Source organism: Oncorhynchus clarkii, chromosome 13 (genome assembly GCF_045791955.1).
Source record: "Oncorhynchus clarkii lewisi isolate Uvic-CL-2024 chromosome 13, UVic_Ocla_1.0, whole genome shotgun sequence".
NCBI lineage: Eukaryota > Metazoa > Chordata > Actinopteri > Salmoniformes > Salmonidae > Oncorhynchus > Oncorhynchus clarkii.
In genome coordinates, this window is record NC_092159.1 from 25,533,975 (window position 1) to 25,550,539 (window position 16,565).

Below are 16,565 nucleotides of genomic sequence, written 5' to 3' on the forward strand. Positions count from 1 at the left end.
AGGAGGAGGAGGTGTGATGGTGTGGGAGTGCTTTGCTGGTGACACTGTCAGTGATTTATTTAGAATTCAAGGCACACTTAACCAGCATGGCTACCACAGCCTTCTGTAGCAATACGCCATCCCATCTGGTTTGCACTTAGTGGGACTATCATTTGTTTTTAACAGGACAATGACCTTACACACCTACAGGCTGTGTAAGAGCTATTTGACCAAGGAGAGTGATGGAGTGCTGCATCAGATGACCTGGCCTCCACAATCACCTGACCTCAACCTAATTATGATGGTGTGGGATGAGTCGTACCGCAGAGTGAAAAACAGCCAACAAGTGCTCAGCATATGTGGGAACTTCTTCAAGACTGTTGGAAAAGCATTCCAGGTGAAGCTGGTTGAGAGAATGTCAAGAGTGTGCAAAGCTGTCGTCAAGGCAAAGGGTGGCTACTTTGAATAATCTCAAATATAAAATAGATTTTGATTTGTTTAACACTTTTTTGGTTAAGATATCATTCCATATGTTTTATTTCTTAGTTTTGATGTCTTCACTATTATTCTACAATGTAGTAAATAGTAAAACATAAACAAAAACCTTTGCATGAGTAGGTGTGTCCAAACTTTTGACTGATACTGTACATTATGGCGTCCTTATGTGACCCCCTCAAAACACACCACACCTCTGCGGTTCTCAATTGTAGGCTAGTGATGTCATCAACCAAACCCCCGTCTCACACCAGACTTGATTATTAGGATAGACTACACTTTATGCAACAGTACTCATTATTAATGGGCAAAAGATTACGGCGCAGTCAATCTATTTTAGTCTACTAAAGCTTATTAGCGGACTAGACTGTAGTGCAAGAGAGTGGGGGTGACTCCTGGGTGAGACTGATAGATAGCGGATCCGAGTTAACTGCATAGCGGAGCGCGTTTCTGTCCTAAGGGCTCGCGTTTCCCCGAGGTTGTTGCACCGCTCTCTAGGTCCTTCTCTCCCCGACTATCTCGCCCTAAACTCTTTTCGCCTGGACTCGCAAAGACAGACGGGTGGACATACTGTAGCGAGGGGGACGGATCCGGGTTCACCATGTTGACTTTGTTGACAGCGATGTACATAGTGGTGCGGGCGGCATCGTCGGAGGTAAGACTCTTGTCCTTGACCGCACCAGCCACCAGCATACCAGAGGGGCTCTCAAACGAAATATTAAGGCTTCCTTTGAATTAACTACAGTTGCCAATTCGACATTGACTCTCCTCCCTATAGCCTATGTCTTGTTGAATTACCGTGATAAGCTCTTACAAACCTAATCCTATAGGGTAGCCTGGTGAAATATTGGTTTATTCGGGTCCCCGTTAGTTTTTGCCGAAGCTTCATCTATTCTTTCTGGGTAGTAGACACTGTCGACTAGAAAATGATAGGCCCATAAGCTACTATTTGGGGGTACCTATCCTCAGTCGACAAGACATTCGAATTGAGTAGACTACTGTGAGGCCTACTCATTCACAATAGCCTACAGACTTGAACAAAGTGTCTGTGGCTCGACCGTCCTGTCTGTGTGACCACATCATCATTAATTAATTGACTGCCTCCCCTCGGCAGCTTTGGTGAAGAACGCGAGCGGGTATTCATTGCACCATGGATAGCTCCATGCCACTCGGTGCGTCAGACAGGCGCTGCTTCCATAGGGAAGCCAACTATTTTCACCGGGCGATTATGTAACATTAATGCCCCACTTCCCACAATCCTAATGAAACGGATCTAATTAAGCAATAAAGCACGAGGGATGTGCTATATGGCCATATACCACGGCTAACGGTTGTTCTTGTGCAAGGACGACGCAACGCGGAGTGCCTGGATACAGCCTTCAGCCGTGGTATATTGGTCATATACCACAAACCCCTGAGGTGCCTTATTGCTATTATAAACTGCTTACCAACGTAATTAGAGCAGTAAAAATACATGTTTTGTCATACCCTTGGTATAGGTCTGATACATCACGGCAGTTAGCCAATCAGCATTCAGGGCTCTAACCACCCAATTTATAATTTGTTTTTATATCTGTTTGCATAACAATAATCTAAATGTTTAGCCATGTAGCGTTTCGTTAGATGGTGTATACCGTGTACATCCTGTATATACGACTAATACAACTTAAATCATTGTAAATAATAACTAAGTGACATGTTAAATCTGCTGTGGCAAATACTAGGCTGCATGTCTGTGTTAGGTCCTGGTTGCTTCTTGTAATAGAGTGGACACGAATTATAGATAAAAAAGTCAACAGGCTTTTTGAAACAAGTTATTTTGAAACCTCTGAATGCATCCACAGAGGGACATGCCAGAAACGATGGGATTATGGTGCATCCAAACTAAATTGCATTCACTAAACCTAACCTTGTTCTTACCCCCGCCCTAGAAAAAAAAGCTCATATGCCTGCTCATCAGTTGTGAAGATAATGCCACTTTAGTCTGTTCTATTGCTAAGCATCTTGTGACTAGTCTACCAGAGCCACATCACTGCACTTGACTTCAAATTACCCCGCTCGTGCCCCAGTGGAGGCTACAGACAGACATCTTCTTCCAATAGTCTTCTGTTAGAAAAAGTTAGGTGGACGTTATACTTACTACGCGAGGATGAATCGTATTTTGTGTTTGAATTAGGCTACCAGTTGGCCTATGACCTATTTGATTGTACCCACCTACTAAATAAAGATGCAGATAGCAAGGCTGGGAGAGGACAGTGGTTTTCAAGTTAAACCAAAATGGACAAATCTTGCCCAGCACTTTCACTTATCAGTGATCATGAAACAATGAGGCCATGAAAGAGAAGTGTCTCCATCTTACAGACAATGGCCATTAATAGTTGCTTAGTAGTAAGTCACAGAACCAACCTTTGACTCCGTCTAATCAGGCTTTTGTTGGGTTGTTGAATTAATCATTGCTTGAAATATTGTTAATGTCTTAGTCTTATTAACTTGAATTGTGAGCCATTAATAGATAATTTACAAAGCATGTTTTTGATTGGCTAAACATTTATCCTGTCGCCGGGCTCAATCTTTATAGGAAAATGCTGTGTGATGTAATGTAGGCCTGATGCATTTGTAAAAGCAAACATAGATTGATATCAGGCAAGGGGAATATAGGCAAGGGGTTGAATTCATTGACTGAATTCAACTTGGCACAGGCTACCAAAAATACACTAACAACATCCCAACACAACTCTAATGTATGTCTCTGATTAATGAAGTGTATATAGATTCAAATGTGTGTTTTTTTAAACATAGATTTAAAAAAAAAGCTTGGCCAACTGTTAATACTATGCTATCCTCCTTCATTCATTAGGCCACAGTAAGAACTGCAAATGACTGTGTTCAGAAAATCCCTAGGATACTGTCTATCTAGTCCTTCTAGAGGAGTGATGAACGTCTGCTAATTTATTAAAAAGTTATAAAAAACAAAATGTGTGGCTGAAAGACGCAAAGAAGCAAGGTATTTGTAAAAGGAGATATATGAACGCGGCCCACACTCAGTTTTTGTGTGTGGTCCATATAAGGTCATGTGGGCGTGGCCTTCGAGAACAACGAGCTGGCGCTGCAGCGGTTCTTTATGGGGAATGTGTTCCTTTTCGTGATTTGAGCGGGTAAAAAGACCAGCATCAGTGAATATTCAACTACAGATCCCTGGACAGGAATCCAGTGCGCCACCGTCCTACATTTCAATACAAGCGCAGAGGTGACCCTTCTGTCTAGTCCTAGCGAGAGAAACAGTGTTTGCAGGCTTAAGGAGATCCTCTATCTCAAGTGAATATGGTAAGATGTATGTTTATTTTGTTGCCGTCAAGTTATAAGCTAACTGTTATATGAATGATGCATCGAAAGTGTTTGCCAGGTAGGAAAACAGATGCTTGTCATTGTTGATGAGCAACTTGGGGTTTGTGTCCACTTGTCATTGAAGCCGGGAGCTAGCATCAGCGGTTAATCTCATGTTTGATCAAAGATTAGTCTGTTGTTTCAGCAAAGATTTCTGTCTAACGTTCACCATCTCTTTCTGAAGTCGTTCGCTAACGTTAGTCAGAAAGATGGCCAACCAGCCATCTTGTGCGGTAACCCCTGTATTAAAGCCTCGCTATTTCTAATTTACTGCCGCTCTTTAATTAGTTGTAACTTTTATTTCTTATTTTCTTTTAGGTATTGTTTTGTAGGTATTTTTTCTTACCTGCATTGTTGGTTAAGGGCCTGTAAGTAAGCATTTCACTGTAAGGTGAATAACAAATAACATTTGATTTTAAGAAATGAGGATGCTGGATTTTTTAAAATAGTCTCTAGACTACAATTCCGAAATGAAGAAGATAACGTAAAGTGCCTGGTTCGGAAATTGTTTCCGCTTTTTCACGCTAGCAACAATGTAGCCGCGGTGTCTTCGAGAGCGGTGTTGTCAGCATGTAAAGACTTTTGCGCGTGGCATTAGTCGAAAATTGCATCTTCTTCATCATCATCATCTTTATTTCATTCAGTTCCTCTTCCAGCTAATGCAAAGTGCGTTTTCATCTGTCGACACGGAGTTTTGTCATTTTAATCAACATAGCAGTCAGATGCGATTACTGCCGCATCATTTGCGTATCCCTGATATGTAGGTCATTACTGCTGTGTTGGAAGATTGCACAGAATGAGTATGGGGGGTGTGTGTGTGTGTTGTTTTACAGGCCGACCCAATCCGTGTGCTGGTGACTGGTGCTGCTGGACAGATCGCCTACTCCCTGCTGTACAGCATCGCCAAGGGAGATGTCTTCGGCAAGGACCAGGTAACACGGCCAAGGCCTACTTCTATCTGCACACTCTCTCTTTCAAATCAGCTTTGTCCTCGAGCACAGGAGGCAGACGGATGTTGTAACATGTAGGCTATAAAGATATCGTTACATAAGCGCCTGTGAATTATGCATGGGATGTGAATTTTTGGCATGAGGTCGGGAGGGGCCAAGCTCTTATTTTTGGCAGCTGCTTGAAGAAGAAAAAAATCTCTCTTTGCAATCGTTTCTGTTCTAGCCCATCATCTTGGTCCTGTTGGACATCCCTCCCATGTTGCCAGTTCTGGATGGGGTTGTGATGGAGCTGCAGGACTGTGCTCTCCCACTCCTGAGGGGTGAGCAATGCTTTTCTATTTCTGCCTGGGCTGGTTGTGAGAACATATGCACCCATTATACATAGGCATGCTTTTTGGCATGGTTTACATTGTGTCCTCCCCCATCTGAAACACATTTAAAATGGATTGGGTGTGGACTGTATGTGTGCCTCCCTGTTGCTGCGGTACTTTTCCAATAGCCCTAATTTCACAGCAGCAGGGATGGTCCACAACAGACTGCTGTGGGAAGGAGTGTCAGAAAGGAGGCCTACTATTCGTCGGTTCCCAAGGGCCTATAGGACATTCCAACCAATCCTGGGAGTGGTGGGGCAACAATAGGGGAGGTGGGGAACAAGACATCTCGTGCACCAATGAGCCCTGATTGAAGTTCATCCTGATAAAACAGGGAAAGCGTTTTTCATTAGTTGCCACAGAGCAAACATTATCTACGAAATCAGCACATTTGGCAGTGTTTCAAGAAACAAGACAATTTATCTGCAAGGTGGAGCCACTGAGTGCTAGACTATCGGTTTGGAAATAACCTGGTGTGTTTGTGTGCACAATTACCTAAGGGCATTTCCCACACAGAGACTGTTTGTCCTTCCCTAATCTTGCATTCATGTACAGCCAGATGAGCCTGAAATGGCAGTATAATTACTGTAGATGAAAAAGGTAATTAAAACGTTCAGCTACCACCACAAACAGAAACTGCCAAAACACCTACTACTTTACTGACTTTAGCAGACATTTTATGCTTAATTTGTCTTATAGAAATAGTTTTTTTTTAACGCATCTTAAAACCATGATTGTGTTGCTTTTATGTCAAATCTGAATTTTTATGTTAATTGCAGAATCCAGTAAAACCATACATCTCTACAAATGGGGCAGTAACACAACGTTGACAACTACATCCACTCTATCCAACACAATATCCATCGTAACTAACCGTCACCCCACCCCCATCTTCATCCACAGAGGTCATCCCCACTGACAAGGTGGAGCTGGGCTTCAAAGATCTGGACGCCGCCATCTTGGTGGGCTCTATGCCCAGGAAGGAGGGCATGGAGAGGAAGGACCTCCTGAAGGCCAACGTGGCCATCTTTAAGACCCAGGGGGCCGCCCTGGAGAAGTACGCCAAGAAGTCCGTCAGGGTAACTGTCCCTCTGTGTGTCTATGACTCGGCATGTTTCGGGCCACTGCCGCAGAGCAGCAGCAGCCTGGCTAGAGAGAGGGAGAGACACACACACACACACACACACACACACACACACACACCCCGCACCAAACAGATAGCTCTCATTGCTAACGATAATCAAGGGACATGAAGGCACAACAGTACTGCAAAGGCCAGGTTGTGGGGTGTTGAATGATGTTAAAGGGTGTTTTGGGGAAAGGTTAATCTCCTTTTACAGATGTAACATTTTGGTGAGATACATTTTTGATTCCTGTTAAAAGACTTGACGCAATACCTCTAGTTCTATGACATTTGACATGAACCAGATTGTAGAACTTTCCTTCCTTTTAAAAGTCACACAAACCTTTTTGACAAATCAGACTATAGTTTGACCTTTTTCACATTTAAAACGGGCCAGTTTCTTTTGAACAGCCTTATACTTTTATGGCATCGGCGCAAGTTCACATCTTACAGGCTATTCATCCGGTGTGGAGTGGGCTGTGTTCCAAAACCAGGGATGAAAACTACTCCACACTGTGTTGTGTGTACACACTGCAATCACTGGTGTCACAAGGGGGGCCTTTGGCCACTGCGGGTTTGCAGCAACAACTAGACGTCGGTGTGACGAACAAAGCCCCACCTCTTCTAATGGCCAAGGTCAACGACTTCTGATCCAGGAATGTGTGTGAATTTGAGTGGTCAGGTTTCTACACGATCTATGTAGCTACATAAGAACTGGATGCCCGTCCTCTAAAGTAGGTGTGTTTTTAGAAGAAGAGTACTTTATTGATCCATACCAGACGGAAATGTGGATTCTACTTTACCCAATCCCTCCTATATACGCACACACAAGTACCCACATTAGCCAGAAACAGTACAGCGACCCGGTGAGTAGTTTAGGGGTTGAGTGCCTTGCTCAGGGGCCATAATGGCGGGAGATGTTATCTTTCTAGGGTTGGCGCTGGCTGCCATAACACTCATGTACACACAGTGATCCCTTTAAATCGAGCTAATCCTCGACCTTCATTTAAAGGGGATGTAGTTCTGTGCGTGACATCAATCTTATATTGATTTTTTTGGGCCATTTAGAAAGTGTCAGCATTTCCCTTAGTCGTGACTCATGTTTCTCAGTTGCACTGCTACTCTTTTTTTATATAAATTATTTTATATATATTTGCATTTTTTAAATATATATTCATTTCATTATATCCAATTGGTAGTTACAGTTGTGTCCCATCGCTGCAACTCCCGTACGGACTCGGGAGAGGCGAAGGTCAAGAGCCATGCGTCCTCAGAAACACAACCCTGTCAAGCCGTGCTGCTTCTTGAAACACTGCTCACTTAACCCAGAAACCAGCCACACCAATGTGTCGGAGGAAACACCGTACATCTGGCGACCGTGTCGGCGTGCATGCGCCTGGCCCGCCACAGAGGTGACAAGGACATTCCGGCCGTCCAAACCCCACTGCAGTGCCTTAGACCGCTGCGCCACTCGGGAGGTCTCTGCTACTCTCTCTGCTTTGCATAAAACCATGCGTATGCTTTTAGATGTATAAATAGTCACATACAATGGCACTAATGAAGATGAGGACTTAAAATAGGACTTATCCTGGCAACCTTGGTTAGCGCGCACTGCGCCCGGCCTGCCACAGGAGTCGCTGGTGCGCGATAAGACAAGGATTTCCCTACCGGCCAAACCCTCCCTAACCCGGACGACGCTAGGCCAATTGTGCGTCGCCCCATGGACCTCCCGGTTGCGGCCGGTTACGACAGAGCCTGGGCGCGAACCCAGAGTCTCTGGTGGCACAGCTGGCGCTGCAGTACAGCGCCCTTAACCACTGCACCACCCGGGAGGCTCTTTGATGTTTCTAACCTCTCTCTCTCTCTTTCTCTCAGGTCTTGGTGGTGGGAAACCCTGCTAACACCAACTGTCTGATTGCCTCCAAGTCCGCCCCCTCCATCCCCAAGGAGAACTTCTCCTGCCTGACCCGTCTAGACCACAACAGGGCCCGTTCCCAGGTAGGCCAAAGCCAAAAGGCTCCGTCTGGAAAAAGACACTAGTTCCTAGCCTCGAGGCACTTGATGTAATGTCCAATCCCAAATGGATCCCTCTATACCCTATGTACTTCTGGATATCTGAGAGGATTAAGTGTGAGCAATATGATTGGCTAGTTGGACATTTTACCATATTGCTTAAACCTAGTCAATCATCTTATCTCTACAAGTGCATAAGGTGTAGGGGCTGTAAGTCCATTTGGAATTCGATCTAAAACAATTGAATGGGTATTCCAATATGGTCAAAAATCCCATGAATGACATCATAGCCTGTGTCTGCCTCAAGGTGGCGATGCGTTGCGGCGTGCCCGCCGATGCAGTCAAGAACGTCATCATCTGGGGCAACCACTCATCCACCCAGTACCCCGACGTGCACCACGCCATGGTCAACGTGCATGGCAAAGAGGTGGAGGCGTACAGCGCCGTGAAGGACGACAGCTGGCTCAAGGGAGACTTCATCTCTGTAAGCGAACTCTAGTTTTGGCTCTTCTGACCTAACCCATTTTGACATAATTTCCCATAAAAATGTACTATAGGGCATTCTAACAATTTGCTTCAAAGGGCATTATTCTGCCTGTTTTTTTTTATGGCGTCGTTTTTATGAAAATGTTCATGGCCTCAAACTGTACAAATGTACCAAGTTTCATGCCTTATGGAAAAAGTAAACAATTCGACCCAAATCTGCACACGTTGCTTGGACTACTGCTCATAATCAAATCAAATTTGATTTGTCACATGCGCCGAATTCAACAGGTAGACCCTTACAGTGAAATGCTTACTTACAAGCCCTGAACCAACAATGCAGTTTTAAGAAAAATGTGTTAAGTAAAAAATATATAAACAAATAATGCTTTATGAATGTAGTTATACATATTAATGGTCAGCTATTTGTACCTATGTTGCGTATGCATAGCTCATAGATATTATAAATGTGCGATCCTTACCTGAATGAATCCCTATTCATGGAAAAGTGAGTGTGGGTTGTGGGTGTCATCTGGACCCCATATCTCATCTTTCAATAATCTCTTATCTGAATACAAGCATTTTCACTGAATCTATTAGTCTCTTTAGTCCCGTGTTGTAATGAAGCCGTCCTAAACCCCCCCCCCCCCCCCCCCCCCGCTCTCTCTTCCTCTCCTCTCTGTCTCCTGCAGACAGTGCAGCTGCGTGGTGCTGCCGTCATCAAGGCCAGGAAGCTCTCCAGTGCCATGTCTGCCGCCAAGGCCATCTGTGACCACATGAGGGACTGGTGGTTCGGCACTCTCGATGTAAGCCGTGTGTTTGTGAGGTGGGGTGGAATGACGTCAAGGGTCTGCAGTGACCCCCCCCCCCCCCCCCCAAACACCATTAAAACACTAACATTTAATGCTAAACAACTAACATTGTTCAAATGTTTATATATTGAAAAGTGGTATCTTGGAACAGAGCACCATGACTCCCATTTTATTTTCAATCTGGAAGAATCCACAAACATGCAAAGCGTTTTGTTTGGATGTCCCAGACACATTCATTTTAATTTGGCAGTACTCTTAAGTGGGAAGATAATATCATGGGGTTGCATAATTCTGCTAACTTTCTGCTAACATTTTGTTACCAAAATGTTGTGTTTTGTGAAGCTGAGTCCCTGGCCTGACTGTTTGTCCTGTTGTTATTTTCAGGGTGAGTTCATGTCTATGGGTGTTTACGCTGGTGGAAACTCCTACGGAATCCCTGAAGACCTAATTTACTCATTCCCTGTTCATATCAAGGTAAGGCATAACCATAGAGATGGATAGAGGGCTCTTGTGCCACAGTTTATTTATGAATTGCCAAAACTTGTCACTCAAACTTGTCACTCATAGCCCTCAATGGCACTGCTCATTTTGTCACAGAAAAGGCCACTGTATACATAGCATCTCTATGGACATAACTAAATCAACCCTGGCAAGGTGTATTAATAGAACATATAAACTCAGCAAAAAAAGAAACGTCCCTCTTTTAGGACCGTCTTTCAAAGATAATTTGCAAACATCTAAATAACTTCACAGATCTTCATTGTAAAGGGTTTAAACACTGTTTCCCATGCTTGTTCAATGAATAAACAATTAATGAACATGCACCTGTGGAACCGGTGGATAAGACACTAACGGATTACAGACGGTAGGCAATTAAGGTCACAGTTAGGAAAACTTAAGGACACTAAAGAGGACTTTCTACTGACTCTGAAAAACACCAAATGAAAGATGCCCAGGGTCCCTGCTCATCTGCGTGAACGTGACTTAGGCATGCTGCAAGGAGGCATGAGGACTGCAAATGTGGCCAGGGCAATAACTTGTAATGTCCGTTACTGTGAGACGTCTAAGACAGCGCTAGAGGGAGACAGGACGGACAGCTGATCGTCCTCGCAGTGGCAGAACACGTGTAACAACACCTGCACAGGATCGGTACATCCGAACATCACACCTGCGGGACAGGTACAGGATGGCAACAACAACTGCCCGAGTTACACCAGGAACGCACTATCCCTCCATCAGTGCTCAGACTGTCTGCAATAGGCTGAGAGAGACTGGACTGAGGGCATGTAGGCCTGTTGTAAAGGCAGGTCGCAGGACCAGACAGGACTAGCAGTAATTGCTCTTCAATGACAAGTCGCGGTTTTGTCTCACCAGGGGTGATAGTCGGATTCACGTTTATTGTCAAAGGAATGAGGGTTACACCGAGGCCTGTACTCCGGAGCGGGATCGAGGTGGAGGGTCCGTTGTGGTCTGGTGCGGTTTGTCACAGCATCATCGGACTGAGCTTGTTGTCATTGCAGGCAGTCTCAACGCTGTGCGTTTACAGGGAAGACATCCTCCTCCCTCATGTGGTACCCTTCTTGCAGGCTCATCCTGACATGACCCTCTAGCATGACAATGCCACCAGCCATACTGCTCGTTCTGTGTGTGATTTCCTGCAAAACAGGAATGTCAGTGTTCTGCCATGGCCAGCGAATAGCCCGGATCTCAATCCCATTGAGCACGTCTGGGACCTGTTGGATCGGAGGGTGAGGGCTAGGGCTAGGGCTAGGGCTAGGGCTAGGGCCACCCCCCCCCCCCCCCCCCCAGAAATGTCCGGGAACTTGCAGGTGCCTTAGTGGAAGAGCGAGGTAACATCTCACAGCAAGAACTGGCAAATCTGGTGCAGTCCATGAGGAGGAGATGCACTGCAATACTTTATGCAGCTGGTGGCCACACCAGATACTGACTGTTACTTTTGATTTTGACCCCCCCCCCTTTGTTCAGGGACACATTATTACATTTCTGTTAGTCTCATGTCTGTGGAACTTGTTCAGTTTATGTCTCAGTTGTTGAATCTTATGTTCATACAAATATTTACATGTTACGTTTGCTGAAAATAAACGCAGTTGACAGTGAGAGGATGTTTCTTTTTTTGCTGAGTTTAAATATCATTTACCGATGGGTGGTTATTGAAAGTCATTGTTACCCAACATCTGCTTATCAGAGTTTAGGTTATACCAACATCGGCCTACTATTGCAAGCCAGCAGTTTACAGACTTTTGCCGCATTAATTTGCAATTGGAAAATCGTGACACAACTGTGTTACTCAGAGCATTGTGGGTACTGTAGTCATGTACTGCAGTTGTGATCCTGGACTAGATGTGTGCTAAAGAGCCCTCTGTTTGATCCTCATCCATATTCTCCCCACAGAACAAGTCGTGGAATATCCATGACGGTCTGCCTATCAACGACTTCTCCCGCGCCAAGATGGACGCCACAGCCGCCGAGCTGGTGGAGGAGCGAGACACGGCCCTGTCCTTCCTGAGCCAGTGACTCGCAGTGCCACCTACTGGCACACCGCCACAACAGCATCACTTAGGAGACCCCCGGAACCCTCCTGACTCACGTCTGTGACCAATAGCCCCACTCGAGTCCCCTGCGCAATTGGCGTGTGTGTGTGTGTACCTCTCTGTATGTGTGTGTGTGTTTAAGGTCACGGTTATTAATAATAAACCTGTAATAAAAAAATGCTATCTAAACGTTGGCCTTTGTCGGAAGACACAGGAGGATTGTCCTTCGGGTAGATGGTAACACACAATAGTTCTACTGTACTTGTACGTGTTATCTAACAATAAAAACAGATACAACTGAAGACCCATTCTGTGGATTGGGGTTGGTTATTTGACTAAATATCTTTCAAGCTAGGGTTTTCTGTTATTTTTCCAGTTTATAGAAATATGATAGTTGTATTTCTATCAATATGGTAGTTATGACTAGTGAAATGTTGAGTAATAATTGTTCTACCCCCTCTTTCCGTTGAGCCTTCAAACATGTTGAACTCAAAGTATTGTGATCAAAGAGGGTATTTCTGAAGCTAATTATCTTGTCAGTCAGAAAGAGACAGACAATCATTACATGTTGGATGTTGGTGATGTCATAGAATTTTGCAATGAAACGTTTGACCACATGGTGGCAGTGTTGACAACGTTTTACTACTCAGGGACCCTTTCAAATCGATCAAATGGTAGTTCAACCATATTAACAAGACTCAAGTAGTGAAAAGCCTAAGATTTGTGGGGGATTTTAATCTCCCTGTTACCCAATAATTTCTAAACCAAGTGATCAATGTTTCTAAAATACAAGTTGCATGCATGTAAGGTTCTCGGATGGTTGTAAAAAAATTACTTATCATGAAACAGGAATCAATCATTTAATCAACCATCCTGGACTGCCCGGGGGAAGGCACTCTTTGCCCATTTTGCAGTGCCTGACAAACTGCACAGCGGCCAGGGGCTGAACTTTAAGTCTACTGTTTGGTGAGCTGTGCTATGCAGGCAGAGGGTGGTCCGGAATACCCATACACCCCACTCCAGAGAAATCCGAGTAAGGAATCCTAGTAAATGACATATGAATTGTTTTAAACATGTTATACTATTTTCTCAATTGCTGGAATTAATGTGTTCCTTTACCGACACAGCGCGTACGGCTGTCACTGGTGTCTGGTCTCTCTCAAGTCGTTGACGTCCATCTTTCATTGAATGTCCAATATTTGCTATCAAATTACAGAAGGCGATCAAAGACTATATCGGCTAGGCTTTTGGGAACTATTTGAAGAGATCACATAGAGATCTTAGTTTATAGTATTTGATCAGTTTCTGGAATATATTTTCAGGCTTTTGGTCCCTCATCAGCTGACCACCAGAACCAGGGAGTCTGGTGGGCCAAAAAGGCATGGTACTGGGCCCAAAAACAGAAGGCTTCCACTGAGGTTTGGGGTGTATTTGGGGATTATTTGAAGGGGTGGATTAAGCCTCAAAGATATTTGGGAAGAAAGGCTATTAAAAGGGAAAAAAAGACTATCTGAGAAGAAAGTGATTTAGGCAATCTACTGAATAAACTCATTCTTGACTACTATTAGTCAGCATAGTTGCCATCTGGAAGGCAGACCACCATAGTCCCTGTGCCCATGGAAGTGAAGGTAACCTGCCTAAATGATTACCGCCCTGTAGCACTCACGTCGGTAGCCATGAAGTGCTTTGAAAGACTGATCATGGCTCACATCAACACCATCCTCCCGGACACCCTAGACCCACTCCAATTCGCATACCGCCCCAACAGATCCACAGATGACGCAATCTCAATCACACTCCACACTGCCCTTTCCCACCTGGACAAAAGGAACACCTATGTGAGAATGCTGTTAATTGACTACAGCTCAGCGTTCAACACCATAGTTGCCCACTCATCACTAAGCTAAGGACCCTGGGACTAAACACCTCCCTTTGCAACTGGATCCTGGAATTCCTGATGGGCGACCCCCAGGTGGTAAGGGTAGGCAACAACATGTCTGCCACGCTGATCCTCCACTCTGGGGCCCCTCAGGGGTGTGTACTTAGTCCCCACCTGTACTCCCTGTTCACCCACGACTCTGTGGCCAAACACGACTCCAACATCATTAAGTTTGCCGACGAGGCAACAATAGTAGGCCTGATCACCGACAATGATGAGACAGCCTATAAGGAGGAGGTCAGAGAACTGACAGTGTGGTGCCAGGACAACAACCTCTTCCTCAACATGAGCAAGACAAAGGGGCTGATCATGGACTACAGGAAAAGACGGGCCGAACAGGCCCCCATTCAACATAGACAGGGCTGTAGTGGAGCAGATCCTCAAAAAGTTTGATAGCTACACCATCGAGAGCATCCTGACTGGTTGAATCACTGCTTGGTATGTCAACTGCATCTAAACGTAAGGCGCAACAGAGGATAGTGCATACGGCCCAGTACATCACTGGGGCCAAGTTTCCTGCCATCCAGAACCTATATAATAGGCGGTGCCAGACTCCAGTCACCCAAATCATAGACTGTTTTCTCTGCTACCGCACGGCAAGCAGTACCAGTGCCGGAGCTTTTGGTCTAGGACCAAAAGGCTCCTTAACAGCTTCTACCCCCAAGCCACCCCCCTGCAGAACAATTAATCAAATGGCCACTGGACTATTTACATTGACACCCCCACTTCCCCTCCATTTGTTTTATACACTGCTGCTACTGCTGTTTATTATCTGTGCATAGTCACATCACCCCTACCTATGTACAAATTACTTCAACTAACCTGTACCCCTGCACACTGACTCGGTACTGGTACTCCCTGTATATAGCCTCGTTATTTTATTGTGTTACTTTTTATTATTTTTTACTTTGGTTTATTTAGTAAATATTTTCTTAACTCTTCTTGAACTGCACTGTTGGGCTTGTAAGTAAGCATTTAACCGTAAGGTCTACACTTGTGACAAATATGTGACAAATAAAGTTTGATTTGATTTGATTAGGTCATTTGTCAATCATTTCATTTAAGAGTCATGCTTTTTATTTTGATGGCGAGCCTTTGTTAGAATTTTTTTTTTTTACAGATGAACAAACTGTAGAGACAAATATGCAGTCAGCGAGAAAGAGTCGGAAGAGCTCAGGTCCGCCCTCGTGAACAAGATTCTGATTGGGGTAAGTGGATTTTCGCATGCTTTGATTGGCCACTGACTCACCAATCGTTTGCCCTCATTGACAGGCCTTCATTTGGCATCGCGTGGTGCAAGAAACCTGTCCAAAATAAATATACTCCTCAGGACGGTGACAATGTACATTTTAAAGTGTTAATTTTTCACTTGTTTCACAGGCCGAAACCCAGCTCGCTAAAGTAGCCAAGCACCTTGGAGTTCTTTGGTGGATTGATATCAAAATAATTATCATCAGGTGGGTAGCCAATGCAATGAATGACGTTTGAAACATTATGCTTGAAAACGTGGTGCTTGTGATGTAAAATGCACTACTAGAGCCTTTTAAACAAAAACATTGGCTGCTGGCATGGATATCTTAGTTGCTTACGCTGATGCAGAATGGCTAGTTTGCCCCTGCCACTTCGTCTCCCAAGTTTACCGGGGCATGTAGCCAAGATAGCGAATCGTGTGGCTAAAGTCAATCCAGGGGCAAATTAATCAATACAAATAATGTATACGCCAGCGTGCCAAACAGCCGCCTGTTAACGGCGGGGTAGGACCAACCATGCTATAGAAGGGCTATGATGCTATTCAAGAAACTGCGTTATGGGGAAATGTGGACGAATCATGTATTTGCCTCTAACGTAACATATTTGGCAACGAGTATGTGCGTATGGATCTGACCAGAGATGCGTGTTCCATAATAAATTAACTAAATATTATTTAATTCCTAGCTCTCTCGGCTGCCTGCTGTGCTATAGGGCTACATGTCGGTACTGTAGCCCACATAAAAACATCGGACATATCAGCTGGCAAGCACTTGTCAAATAACGTCAGGCGGTCTAATGCACTGCATCTCAGTGCTAGAGGTGTCACTACAGACCCGGTTCGAATCCAGGTTGTATCACAGCCGGCCGTGATTGGGAGTCCCATAGGGCGGCGCACAATTCCCCCAGCATCGTCTGGGTTTGGCCGGGGTAGGCCGTCATTGTAAATAAGAATTTGTTCTTAATTGACTTCCCTAGTTAAATAAAATATAGTGAGATATTTTGCGATTGTTTCCTGCTAAAGAGGGGTCGTCACTAGCTATCCACCAAGTCTTAAACTCCGCCTATTCCTACAATTGTTCTTCTAAAAAATATATTTTTAAAACCTAACCTTAACCACACTGCTAACCTTGTGCCAAACCTTAAATTAACACAAAAAAGCAATATTTTTTTTCCAGAAATTTTGACGATGTAGCCTATTTGTGTGGCTGTGCTA

At 44.6% G+C, this 16,565-nt stretch overlaps 1 protein-coding gene across 2 annotated transcripts; it reads left to right on the plus strand.

Annotated features, from left to right (window-relative positions):
* Window positions 1-672: 672 nt before the first annotated feature.
* Window positions 673-12,470, plus strand: LOC139424701 (malate dehydrogenase, cytoplasmic-like). Of its 2 annotated transcripts, none has more exons than XM_071176782.1 (9): window positions 673-1,129; window positions 4,692-4,790; window positions 5,032-5,128; window positions 6,083-6,258; window positions 8,178-8,300; window positions 8,623-8,799; window positions 9,491-9,604; window positions 9,995-10,084; window positions 12,023-12,470. In XM_071176782.1, the coding sequence occupies exons 1-9, from the start codon at window positions 1,076-1,078 to the stop codon at window positions 12,143-12,145; spliced, it is 1,053 nt and encodes a 350-aa protein (XP_071032883.1). In that variant the 5' UTR covers window positions 673-1,075; the 3' UTR covers window positions 12,146-12,470. The 2 variants fall into 2 exon arrangements, with proteins under 2 accessions (XP_071032883.1, XP_071032884.1); XM_071176783.1 differs by lacking the exon at window positions 673-1,129 and adding an exon at window positions 3,545-3,798.
* Window positions 12,471-16,565: the final 4,095 nt, after the last annotated feature.